Raw genomic sequence first — 13,254 nt, forward strand, 5'->3', positions numbered from 1 at the left:
GCAACCAGTCAGGGCAGAGTCTTAACGTAAGTGGTCACCAGCGTCTAGAACACACCTTCTCAAGTCATCGTTTCACATGTAAATACCAAGGCACTACTGAAATTGCAAAACCGTTTTTCCTGTGACAGGTTATGTCCATACAAAAATAATTTAAAATCAGCATGCTAGGCTTTTGTTTTTAAGCAAGAACGCCATACAACTATCAAGTAGTCTAAAGCAAGTTCAGATTTCCCCCAGCCTCTTTCTTGAACACCCACTACAGATCGCATCCTCTGTCTGGCTACTGCACGGTGCTTTATTTTATTAATTTTTGGGAGCTGGGTCTGCGCCATAAAGAAGTTCCAGGCCAGGGATCGAACCCATGCCACAGCAGCAACCCGAGCGGCTATAGCGACAATACTAGATCCTTAATCTAACCCACTCTGCCATGAGAGAACTCCTAGAGTGCTTTAAAAACAAGGGAGAGTTAAGTTCCCATGACATGATGAGTTCTTTTCTCCTCACTCTCCTCCCACCCCCTTTTAGGGATAGGCTTCATAATGCCTTTCTTGCCCATTTTGTTCACTGGTATTTTAAAATATGCATTTTAAAAAACTGTCTATCTGATCCAGCATAGAACCTGGTTTTAACTGAAATAGGACTGCAGCATTATTATAGAGGCTAGCCTTTCACCAAATCATCAGGCAGATGCTGCTGAGCTAGGCTGGTTCCTCACCATGAGGATTTACTTCGTTGCATCATCTTCTCAGACGACTTGAAACTGCCCTTGAACTCAGACTCTGGGACACCATGCTTCTTCTTTTTCTTATCTTTTTTTTTTTTTTTTTTTTGGCTTTTTAGGGCCCCACTCACAGCATATGGAAGTTCCCAGGCTAGGGGTCGAATCGGAGCTACAGCCACCGGCCTACACCACAGCCACAGCAATGCTGGATCTGAGCTGTGTCTGCGACCTACACCACAGCTCATGGTGTGAGCGAGGTCAGGGGTTGAACCCACATCCTCATGGATCCTAGTCAGGTTCGTTAACTGCTGAACCACAAAGGGAACTCCCACCATGCTTGTTCTTAACAGTCAACACCTTAAGTGAAATAACTGCCTTGGCAACTGGCATTTCTTGACCATGCTTCTGGATCACAAACTTGATAAATTCATTTACTTCTTTGATCTAATTTTAGATCCATGAGAAACTTTTTTTCCCCCTGCACCTAAGGCATGCAGAAGTTCCCAGGCCAAGGATTGAACCTTTACCATGGCAGCGACCCAAGCCACAGCAGTGACAATGTCAGATCCTTAACTCATTGAGCCACCAGGGAACTACAAGAAACTTTTTTTTTACATGAATATCTGTACAAAAGCTGTAGATTTCCCTATACCATTTTGATTGTTACTTTCTGTGACACTAAATGTCTGAGGCATCATTTCTCTGACAATTGTAATCTTATTACAGGCAGCAAAAGCTTCTTTGTAATTTCTATCCTTTTTTGATCCATGCTCATCCACATAGTCATTATGATAAGGTTCATCCCGTTTCAAAAGACCCACAATCACTCAAACCCTACCATCCTTCCCTTCCCAAGTGAAAGCCTCGGTGGCAAAATGATGGAGAAAATGTCAGTCCCCTGTATAGGGGTTAACTTCTCGACTGACCACCAAGCCAAGTCTAGTTTAAAGGTTCTCTATTATCTGACCTCACTTGGCTCATTCAATTTTATTTCCTACTACTTCCATAACAAATCAATCCCGTACCATCCTCTCCACCTACTATATATGTTCTTTCTCAACAATGAATTTGGGTTCATGTCTCTTCTCATTCGGTCCACTTTTCAAAATAACACCCCCTTTTCAAGGCCTACCTCAAGTCACAAAGCCCTGACTCCTTCTTACATTTTTATCCAGCTGTGTCAGAAGAGCTAGTTTGGTTTTTAGTGCGGTAGAGGCCATGTTTTAAATCTGTCATGCTCATGGCCACCATGTCTGACTCCAAGGATTTGATGACTTCAGAAAGCACTACCCCACACTTCACGTAATAAGTGTAATATTCTTAGTTAATACTCCGAGAGACATAGTGAGAAGCCATGAATGTATGAAGTCTTGAGAAAGACCAGGAAATATTTCTCTGTTCAAGCTCTTCTTAATAACTGACCCCTTAGTGGAGTTCCCTCGTGGCCTAGAGGGTTGAGGATCGAGCACTGTCACTGCTGTGGCTTAGGTCACTGCTATGATGTGGGTTTGATTCCTGGCCCAGGAACTTCCACATGCTGTGGGTGTGGAAGTTTTAATCCTTATACTAAAGTTTTAATCCTTATACTAAAAAAGAGCCGACATGCTACTGAACTAACAACTGCCAAGGCTAATTGATAAGTCCAGGTTTTTGGATCCCTTGCCAATTAACAGTAATTTATTTAATAAAATCTGCAGACATAATGAAAATAAGATAAAAGTAAAGTTTTGCCTTGAGAACAAAAAGCACAGGCCACATGGTCAATAAACTCCTTTTGGGCCTTCTTTAGAACAATCTAAGTTGGAGCTACATGTAACCTGGCCATTTTGCCAATACAGATACAGGTTCTTTTAAGATTTAAGTGAGCACATTGACAGAGCATAAAGAATGTTAGGGAGTTTTTGTTAAATACAAAAATTGCAGTTTTCCTTACATTTTTATACAAGATTTAAAAGTACTAAATAATTACAAGTTTTGGTAGTTTTTTTTTGGTTTGTTTTTTTGGTCTTTTTTTGCCTTTTTTTTTAGGGTTGCACTGGAGGCATATGGAGGTTCCCAGGCTAGGGGTCTCACTGGAGCTACAGCTGCTGGCCTATGCCACAGCCACAGCAATGCCAGATCCTTAACCCAATGAGCAAGGCCAGGGATCGAACACGCAATCTCATGGTTCCTAGTCAGATTCATTTCCACTGCGCCACAACAGGAACTCCAAGTTTTGGTTTTAAACATGCTTCCTGGACAGAAATTTAAATTACATGTGTATACTGATGTCCTGAGAATTCATAAAACTTGAAAACCATAACTTAGCTACAATGAAAAACATCTGCAAAGGGGTCAGAGCTGCCCTATTTCTTTTTTTCTTTGTCTTTTTTCCACTTCTTGGGCTGCTCCCGTGGCATATGGAGGTTCCCAGGCTAGGGGTCCAATCAGAGCTGTAGCCACCAGCCTACACCAGAGCCACAGCAACTAGGGATCAGAGCTGCGTCTGCGACCTACACCACAGCTCACGGCAACGCCGAATCATTAACTCGCTGAGCAAGGGCAGGGATCGAACCTGCAACCTCATGGTTCCTAGTCAGATTCGTTAACCACTGCGCCACGACGGGAACTCCAGAGCTGCCCCATTTCTTTATCCTGTCCACAATTCACTCTGGATATGAGCATTCATATCCATTCTTACCAAAAGAAAAACCCTGATGGAAGCTTTACTTTTTGCACCTCTCCTGGGGTGAGCTTATCTCACTTTCAAACAGAGCAAGGAAAGGAAACAGGAACCCTTTACTCTGAATGCTGTCAGTAAGCTCTGTGAGCCGCAGGGGAAGAGGTGTGGGGAGGAACGGCAAGCCAGCAAGCACCTCAGTGAAAAATGAGAAATGACTCTACCTACTTTAGTGGTTTTATGTTGTTTATAATGAGCTTAGAGTCTGGCAATGACAGAAGCTTTGGATCCTCTTCTTCTAAGAGCATAACCAGTTTGTCAAGTGAGGCTGAGTTTGGTAGAACTTCCTAGAAAAAATAACCTCAGCTACAAATACTGAGATTAGCACCTTCAAATAATTTTCTTAACCAGTTTTTCTAACCTAAGGGACACAATGGGAAAAGACGTGGTAGGAGAGGAAGAGACAAGGCTGAAAAGTATGTGAAGAACTTCTGAGCTACCTTGTAATTTGCCAAGAGCTACCAGAGAGCTCCTATCTTTATAGCACTCTTTCTACAAATCTTTCTGCTGGCCCTGCAAAACATTTCTATGCACTGACTTAAAATTAGCTGTGTGGACACTGAACTGGACAAATCGGTATTTCAAAGGACAAAGAAGAAACCACACCAGTAGCCAAAGGAAAAAAGAATTCAAAATGAATGTCTCTAACACCTGCTGCTCTCTTACCCCTCACATTAGTTCTTCCCATTCTGAAAACGGCCCATTCACCTTCCCCCACAGAAGTTTAATTCAACAGCAAAGTACAGAGCAATGAAAACTCCACCCAGAGATAACAATATACTCTGAATTACCAGGCATGAGACCTTTCCAGAAAAGTTTTATCATCTCATTTTCATTATATTTCAAGCGAGCCTCCTCCTGGTCTTCATATCACCTTAAGGAACTGATTTCTTAGAGAAATGTCTTCTAAAATATCAGGACAATCACATACATTATAGATTATCCTAGAACAATCTGGAATCTCCAAAGTATCTCCTATCATTCTTTTCCCTGCTATCAACTCAAAAATCTGCTGGGTGGAAACAAATCTGACTAGGAACCATGAGGTTGCAGGCTTGATCCCTGGCCATGCTCAGTGGGTTAAGGATCCGGCGTTGCCGTGTGCTGTGGTATAGGTCACAGACGTGGCTCAGATCTGGCGTTGCTGTGGCTGTGGCATAGGCCCGTGGCTACAGCTCTCATTAGACCCCTAGCCTGGGAACCTCCATATGCCATGGGTGCACCCCTAAAAAGACAAAAAAAAAATATCTTCTGGGATACCAAAAGCTCTAGATCACTCTTAAAATCAAAAGTATAACTATCTGATTTTAAACAAGCAAATATGTTCAAAATAATTATTATTAAAGATGTGCAAAGATAGCCAAATACCAAAGATAGAAAAAGAGATTTAAAAAATAGAAAGTGTTCTGAGTCAAAAGTAATGAAAAGCACAAATGGTGCAAGTACCAAATCCTGAACTTCTATAACCTCTCTAGCTAAATGCAGTTGAGTAGCAGCAATGTGGTTGCCTGTAGTACCTGTATTTTTCAAATCCTATGTTTTCCTCCGCTATTATTAAATACCATTGGTTAGTTCACAAAAAGGTAGATAGATCCAACTGCACTCTTTTTTTTTTTTTTTTTTCTTTTGTTTAAATGGCCACATCTGTGGAATACGGAATTTCCAGGCTAGGGGTTGAATTGGAGCTGGGGCTGCTGGCCTACGCCACAGCCTCAGAAACGTGGGATACGAACTGAGTCTGTGATCTACACCACAGCTCACAGAAACGCCGGATCCCTTACCCACTGAGTGAGGCCAGGGATCGAACCGGCATTCTCATGGATACTAGCTGGGTTTGTTTCTGCTGTGCCATAATGGGAACTTCCGGCATGGATCCGTTAACCCACCATAGTGGGAATATCCCAGCTGCATTCTTTACTGAAGAAGGATACAGACATTAAGTCAATTAAAGCCTAATTTAAAAAAATGTGTATTTGGCTTTTAAAGGCTTACCTTTTTGGATTACCTGGTTATAAGGATAAACAGATCATTATATTTAAGAAAATGTACAAAATTCAATAGAAAATTTGCAAAAAATTATAGTTCACTCCACTATTACTGCTCCTAGTAAGGAAATAAATGTGTTGGGAAGTTAGCTCTACATATCTATGAATTAAAATAGGCTTTTCAGTTCCCTGGTGGCTCCTCAGATTAAGGATCTGGCATTGGTTATTGCCATGGCTCAGATTTGACCCTTGACCCAGGAACCTCTGTATGCCACAGGCATGACCATCACCCCCCACCCCACAACAAAGTCTTTTTAAAATGAAATTCAGGAGTTTCCATCGTGGCTCAGAGGAAACGAGCCGGACTAGTATCCATGAGGACTCGGGTTTGATCCCCGGCCTCGTTCAGTGGGTTAAGGATCTGGCGTTGCCATGAGCTGTGGTGTAGGTCACAGGCACGGCTCAGATCTGGTGTTGCTGTGGCTGTGGTGTAGGCCAGCAGCTACAGCTCCGATTTGACGCCTAGCCTGGGAACCTCCATATGCTGTGGGTGCGGGTCCTAAAAAGTCTAAATAAATAAATAATAAAATAAAAAAGTAAAAACAACAAAATCCCTGAAGGCTTTCTAATTTGCTGCAGGGCAAGTCAGCTCAAATAAAATTTAAGAAAAATTTCAGGAGTTTTGCTTAATGTTTTTATGTTAGAAGAAAAGCTCTTCCCAATGATTCTCCACATTCCTAACATTTCCTTAATGTTAGGATCCTTCATGTCTGCAATCCCATCAGAGCTCTAGTGTTCACTAGTACTACCTGGTAGATGGATCTGGATAAGTATATACTGTGCTACCTCCCCACTTAATTCTTCTCACAACCAAAATCTAGTTAGTTGTCCCAAAAGACCAGATTTTATAACCATGAGGGTTTGTAAGAACTTGTACTTAACTTCAAAAATCACACTCTTTATTAGATTTAGTGTTTACAAAAACACTCCTGAGACTATACCCAACCTGCTTTTAAATTTTTTAATCAGCTTAACTATGCATTCTGTCAGACGTTGTTTCTCCTAATATCTAGTTTTAAAAGGGTCCTCTATAACCTCAAAATCAAAAGCCTCTTGAGTAATCTTAAATTAATATTAAAAATAGAAGCAAATCTTAGATTGAGGCCTTAGAGTCCACAAGTTGAAAAAGGAGACAAAAATATAGACAAGGGCTACGAAGTTGTTTTAAAAATTAACCTTCCACAGCTGTCTTCTGGCTGTGTCAGGTATCGGTAAATGCTTACTAGCAGTGACAGTAATATCAGCAGTGATATATCCTCTCGCCCTTAAATGTTCCAAAGGGATGCTGGTGAGAGGAGTGACATCCTTACATCCTAAAGGAAGGTGCAGATGACACATGCAGGAATCACAGGGTCAAAGACAAGAGAGCAAACTGAGTATTTAGAAAGAAAAATATAAACAGAGATAAAAAAGGAGATACAGTCAGTTATTATGTGAATCTTCTCTACCAAAATGACATGAGTCCCTCTTGAACTCTAGAATTAAAAAAATATTTCAATTACCATAACTTGGCAAAACACAGCAGGGAGGGTGTTGAGTGGGGACACACAGTAATACATCACCTGGACATTATGTATACCTATAACACATCACAGGTGACAACATGCTTCACATATACACTGAGAGGAATTCAAAACATTTAACAACTGTTATGGAAGAGGCATCAATCCTTCAGCATGGACACTAATCAGTGCGCCATATGTGGTGCACCTGCTAAATGCCAGCCCCAGACCTAGGACATGACCTATACGATTCAAAGAATCATGTACTTTCACATCAAAGATTCTTGTCTGCTTGCTATTTTTCACTTTCAGAGGTCTGGGTGTGTTACGGGTGGGAACAGAGGCAGATGCAGTGGTCATGCAGACTAAGAGCTGGTCAAGAGGGAGAAATCCTTAAAAATTTCCACAAACACTAATATGAAAAAACAGTATGGGGAGATCCTGTCGTAGCTCAGTGGAAATGAACCTGACTACTACCCATGAGGATGCAGGTTCTGATCCCTGGCCTCACTCAGTGGGTTAAGGATCTGACATTGCCATGAGCTGTAGCATAGGTTGCAGATGCGGCTCAAATTTAACGTTGCTGTGGCATAGGCCAGTGGCTACAGCTCCAATTCGATCCCTGGCCTGGGAACCTCCATTTGCCGTGGGTGTGGCCCTAAAAAGACAAAGAAACAAAACAAAACAAAACAACAGTATGGCTTCTGCCTTGAGCTATGTTCCAAGAGTTGGGGAACTAAATGAAGCACATAACTGAATACAACTTATGAGAGACAGACCACAAAGCCATTTGTAGATGGCATTTAATTTTTAAACTATATATGGAGTATAAATAAATTGTGAGGAGGTCCTTGGTGGTTCAGTGGGTTAAGGATCGGCACTGTCACCGTTGTGGCTTGGGTTCCATCCCCGACCTGGGAACTTCCACATGCCATGCGTGTGGCCAGGAAAAAAAAAAAAAAAAGTATAAATACATTGTATTTACTTTCTGGAAAAAAAAAAAAGCAAGGCTGCTGGTGGTTGATTCTTATTTGAAAAAAAGGAATGGCTTTTCAGTCATGGAGAACACTTAAATTTCCACTGCGTTCTCCAATTTTGGATGTGGAAACCTAAGCTGTTGTCCAATGGGGTGATGAAAGCACGTATTATACTCAGGCCTATTGACTAATATAATAATGACTTAAGAATCCCTGGTTTACAATACAAGAATGCCTGGTATTACAGCTAGGTAAATAAATACCCCAACTTAGAAATTAAATCAAAGAGAAATTATTTCCACTTTTCCACAAGAACCAGGATAGAAAGGTAATCAAATCAGTATTCTTCACACCGTTTTTTGACTGTTCCAAAATGCAACAAAATCACCTCTGCAGAATAAAAAGAACAGATTAAGAACACTTGTGAAGTGTGATGGTAGTGTTCTGAGGTTCCCCAAGTGGCAAGATGAGAGCATTTCTGAGCCGTTAAATGGTAACATTTGACTTGAGGACTACATAATGTAAATTTACCAACTATTTGAACTATAAATCTTATAACAACTTTAACATCAAACTGGCAGTGTGAGTGGGAATGAAAGTGAACCTGTATTCCTCACAACTCTAACAGCAGGGCTATAGTGGAGACAGAATGGGGCTGAGGTTAAGCAGGGATTCTACAGCCCAGAGGAACTCTGGCTGAGTTCAAACACCTGTTCTGCCCCTTTCGAGTTGTACATCCTTGGACACACTACTTTGTTCCTCTGGAGTTTCAGTTAGTTCTTTTTTTTTTTTTTTGGTCTTTTTTTTCAGGGCCACCCTCAAGGTATATAGAGGTTCCTAGGCTAGGGGTCTAATCGGAGCTGTAGCCGCTGGCCTACACCACAGCCACAGCAACACCAGATCTGAGCCGCATCTGCGGCCTACACCACAGTTCATGGCAATACCAGATTCTTAACCCACCGAGTGAGGCCAGGGATCGAACCCGCAACCTCATGGTTCCTAGTCAGATCCGTTTCCACTGCACCACAATGGGAACTCCTTAGTTTGTTTTGAGTACGTTTAGGGACTGACGAGTTGAAGCCATGTGTGACTGCCTGTGTCCACACTCTCCAGGTTCCACAGCCACAGTTCCAGCCCTCCTGGCTCACTTTATCTACTGTTACCAAATCAGGGGTGGGGGTGGGGGGGCACTCTTCAGGGTACATTCATCATTTCTCCAAGTTGGATATATGCTGGCTCAGATGTCAAGTAAAATATCCAAAAAGCTTTTAAGGCAAGACTGTTTGTATATTATTCTGAATCCCTGGCTTCTAGCCACTGGAAAATATCAGAGTAGGAGAAAACTTCTAGGGACCTCAAAACTTTGACCTTTGAAGCAAGAGATATGATCTGATGAAAATCAAGTAAGGTTAGTGATATGTTACAATGAGATGTGGCAACGAATTACTACCTCATATATGACCAAAGATTTAAATTTTCCTGGTGTAAGCTTCCTTATAGAAGAAAAATCAAGCAGGGAGCAAGAATACTATAAACAGGAGTTCCCGTCGTGGCGCAGTGGTTAACGAATCCGACTAGGAACCATGAGGTTGCGGGTTCGGTCCCTGGCCTTGCTCAGTGGGTTAATGATCCTGCGTTGCTGTGGCTCTGGCGTAGGCCGGTGGCTACAGCTCTGATTAGACCCAGCCTGGGAACCTCCATATGCCGCAGGAGCAGCCCAAGAAATAGCAAAAAGACAAAAAAAAAAAAAAAAAAAGAATACTATAAACAGAGATGTGCTGCAGGTTGAAGTGCTTTAAACCTTTTCAAAACATGTTTACAGAAGGTTCCTGAGTTTGGTCAAGATTCCACATTGTGCTTTTAGAAACAAGGGAAGAAAGGCTGGTGTGGACAAATGGGGAGCCTTATCTTGTACACATACAGTCTCTCAGGATGTGTAAAATTTGCTGCCAGAAGATCGTTTTAAGAATTATCACGCAAATAACATCAGTTCAGTGGGCAGGAGGTAGATGGCAGTGACATGGCTTTATTTAGGTTAGAAATCATGTGCTTTACCACATCGTTTAGGTACAAGGCTGCTTCACTTACCACTTCTGTTGATGTTTCCGCGTGTTCAGAAGTAACATGTTCTTGAAGAGATGTCTCCGTATAGCCCATTTTTCCACAATAGGGACAAGTAAAAGACTGTGGCTGCTCTACAGAGAAAGCTTCCCCACCATAGTACAAATCTGAAAAGTAGAGTGGGGTTGCATTGAGAAATAATTATTATTAGTTTTAAGAAATATATAAAAATGTAATCATATGGTATAGTAATGTAAAAGAAAAGTGTGCCTGAAATCTCTACCAACAACATCACTCTGTCAGGACGGGCTTAGGTACCACCTCTATTACATCGCTAACATCCTCACTCTCTTCCAAAATTTCTTCTCCACTTGCTACTGTAGCCTTATAGCAGACAGCTTTTTATCTCTTCATTTAATTCTGAAACATATCTAAGTTCACATCTGGTTCTAATTTTATTGTAATTTATTTTTTCCTTTACATTTGTCTACACTGTGACAATGTCAATGTCAACACAAAGAATCAGCAGCATGTATCATATACAGGAACATGAGTAAGCAGAGGAAAACAACAGATGACAATGATCATCATGCTAACTCCTAGACGAGCTGTCATCTACAGAACATACGGTTCATATAGCAGGAAGAACACTAAGCATTCAGTTCCTGAAATTGCTAACCTGAAGGGTATACTACCACAACATACTCTGCCCAACTTGGTTACTGAAGAACTGATCAACTGGTAAGAGTCTGTGGGAATAATTTGTTTGCCTGATTAATACATCTCAAGGAATAGGTCTAATTTTCTCCACAGAAGGAAATGCAATTTAAGTATACTTACTATGTTTTGCCACCTCATCACAAAGATCTCATTATTTAATGTGAAAGAAGCAACTAATTCAAGAGGATATGATTATTTTTGCGAGAAGAGAAAACGAAAGTGTTTACTATATGATAGATATGTTCACATTCACTTCTAGGGAAATTTAGATTATCAAAAATATTTACCCATTATGTATATATTGACCATTTATTATGTCCACAAGACTTGCCAGGTGAATTTGGGGTTGGTGGGGATAATTATATTAAAGAATAGCACTTCCTCATCTGATAAAGGGCATCTACAAGAAAACGCACAGCTAACATCGTACTTACGGGTGAAAGACTAGGTGCCTTCCCCCTAAGATCAGGAATACTGGCTGAAAGGGAACATGTGGGAACCTTTATTTTTTTATCTATTTTTTTTTTTTTGGCTGTGCCCATGGCATGCAGAAGTTCCCAGGCCAGAGACTGAACCTGAGCCACAGAAGTGACAACACTGGATCCTTAACCCACTGAGACACCAGGGAACTCTCAAAATAAAATAAAAAAAAAAAAAATTCCATTTACAATAAGAAAAGAATAAAACATTTAGGATACATTTAATAAAAGAAGTATAACATTCATCCTCTAATAATAGAAAATGTTGTTGAAAGAAATTAAAGATAACCTAAATAAAAGAAAGACCACATTCATGGGTTGGCAGGTTTAATATCATTACTTTCAAACTCATCTACAGATACAAAACAATTCCTATCAAAATCTCAGTTGGCTCCTTTGCAGAAATTCGACAAGTTGATCCTAAAATTCACCCCAAATTCAAGGGATCTAGAATACCCAAACAAACACTCTTGAAAAAGAACAAAGTTGGAAGACTCGCACTTTTTAAATTTCAAAGCTTATTACTACGCAGTTGAGACACTGTGGTACTGGCAGAGAGGCATTTAAATCAATGGAATAGATTGGGAGTCCAGAAATAAAAATTGACATTTATGGTCGATTGATTTTTAACAGCTTTATTAATATATCTTCGACATAAAAATTATATATATTCATGTTATAAAATTTGTATACATTGTGAAAAGATCACCAGTCAAGCTAATTACCATCTCTCCCTCTAGATAGTTATCACTGTGTGTATAAGTGTGGAGAGATTTCATGTAAGATCTGTCCTCCTAGAGTTCCCTAGTGGCCTAGAGATTAAGGATCCAGCATTGTCACTGCTGTGGCTCAGGTTCGGTTCCTGGCTCAGAAATTTCGGCATGCCACGGGTAAAGGAAAAAAAAAGTCTATCCTCCTGGAAAATTTCAAGTACACTACACAATACTGTTCTGTGGTCATCAACATGCTGTGCATTAGATCTCTAGAACTTATTCATCTTCATAACAAAACTTTGTATCCTTTCACCAACATCACCCCAATTTTCCTCTTCTCTCTAGTCAACTGACTTTTAATAAGAGTGCCAAGACAATTCCCTGGATAAAGAATAGTCTTTTCTGGAGTTCCCATTGTGGCTCAGTGGTTAATAAACCCAACTAGTATCCATGAGGACTCGGGTTTGATCCCCAGCCTTGCTCAGTGGGTTAAGGATCTGGGTGTTGCTGTGGCTGTGGCTGTGGCGTAGTAGGTCAGCGGCTGCAGCTCTGACCCCTAGCCTGGGAACCTCCACATGCCGTGGGTGTCGCCCTAAAAAGACAAAAGACAAAAAAACCAAAACAAAAAAAAATATATAAAAAAGAATAGTCTTTTCAACAAATGATTCTAGGACAACTGAACATCTATGTGTGAAAGAATGAAGGTGGACTTCTACCTCATTCTACACATAAAAATTAATTCAAAATGTATCAAAATCTAAATGTAAATACTAAAATTATAAAACTCTTACATGAAAACACAGTTTTAATTCTTCATGATCTTGGATTAGGTAATGGTTTCCTAGATACGACACCCCCCCCCCAAAATTAACATCAAAATTAAAACTTTTGTGCTTCAAAACATACCATCAAGAAAGGGAAAAGATAAGCCACAGAATGCGAGAAAATTTCTGCAAACCATCCATCTGTAAGGAACTTGTATACAGAATATACAAAGAACAATGAAATCTCAATAATAAAAGATATATTGCCCCATTAAAAAATGGGCCGAGGATCTGAATAGACATTTATACACATAACTAATCAGCACAGGGAAAGATGGTCAATATGACCAAGCATCAAAACTACATGAGACACCACAACTTCACACCCACTAGGATGGCTATAATCAAATCAAAGAAGACAGATAATAGGAGTTCTATTGTGGTGCAGTGGGTTAAGGATCTGGCACTGTCACTGCAGCAGCATGGGTTGATCCCTGGCCCAGAAACTTCCACATGCCACAGGTGTATCTAAATTGAAAAAAGACAGAGAGTA

At 40.5% G+C, this 13,254-nt stretch overlaps 1 protein-coding gene across 1 annotated transcript in view; it reads right to left on the bottom strand.

The window, feature by feature from the left end:
- Positions 1–13,254, bottom strand: part of KCMF1 (potassium channel modulatory factor 1) — an 86,437-nt gene that overhangs the window by 18,264 nt on the left and 54,919 nt on the right. Inside the window, exon 3 of the mRNA XM_021087303.1 lies at positions 10,053–10,192. Within this exon, the coding sequence (XP_020942962.1) occupies positions 10,053–10,192 (140 nt within the window). The remainder of the gene's footprint in view (positions 1–10,052; positions 10,193–13,254) is intronic.

The sequence above is a fragment of the Sus scrofa genome, chromosome 3 (assembly GCF_000003025.6).
Source record: "Sus scrofa isolate TJ Tabasco breed Duroc chromosome 3, Sscrofa11.1, whole genome shotgun sequence".
NCBI classification, from domain to species: Eukaryota; Metazoa; Chordata; class Mammalia; order Artiodactyla; family Suidae; genus Sus; species Sus scrofa.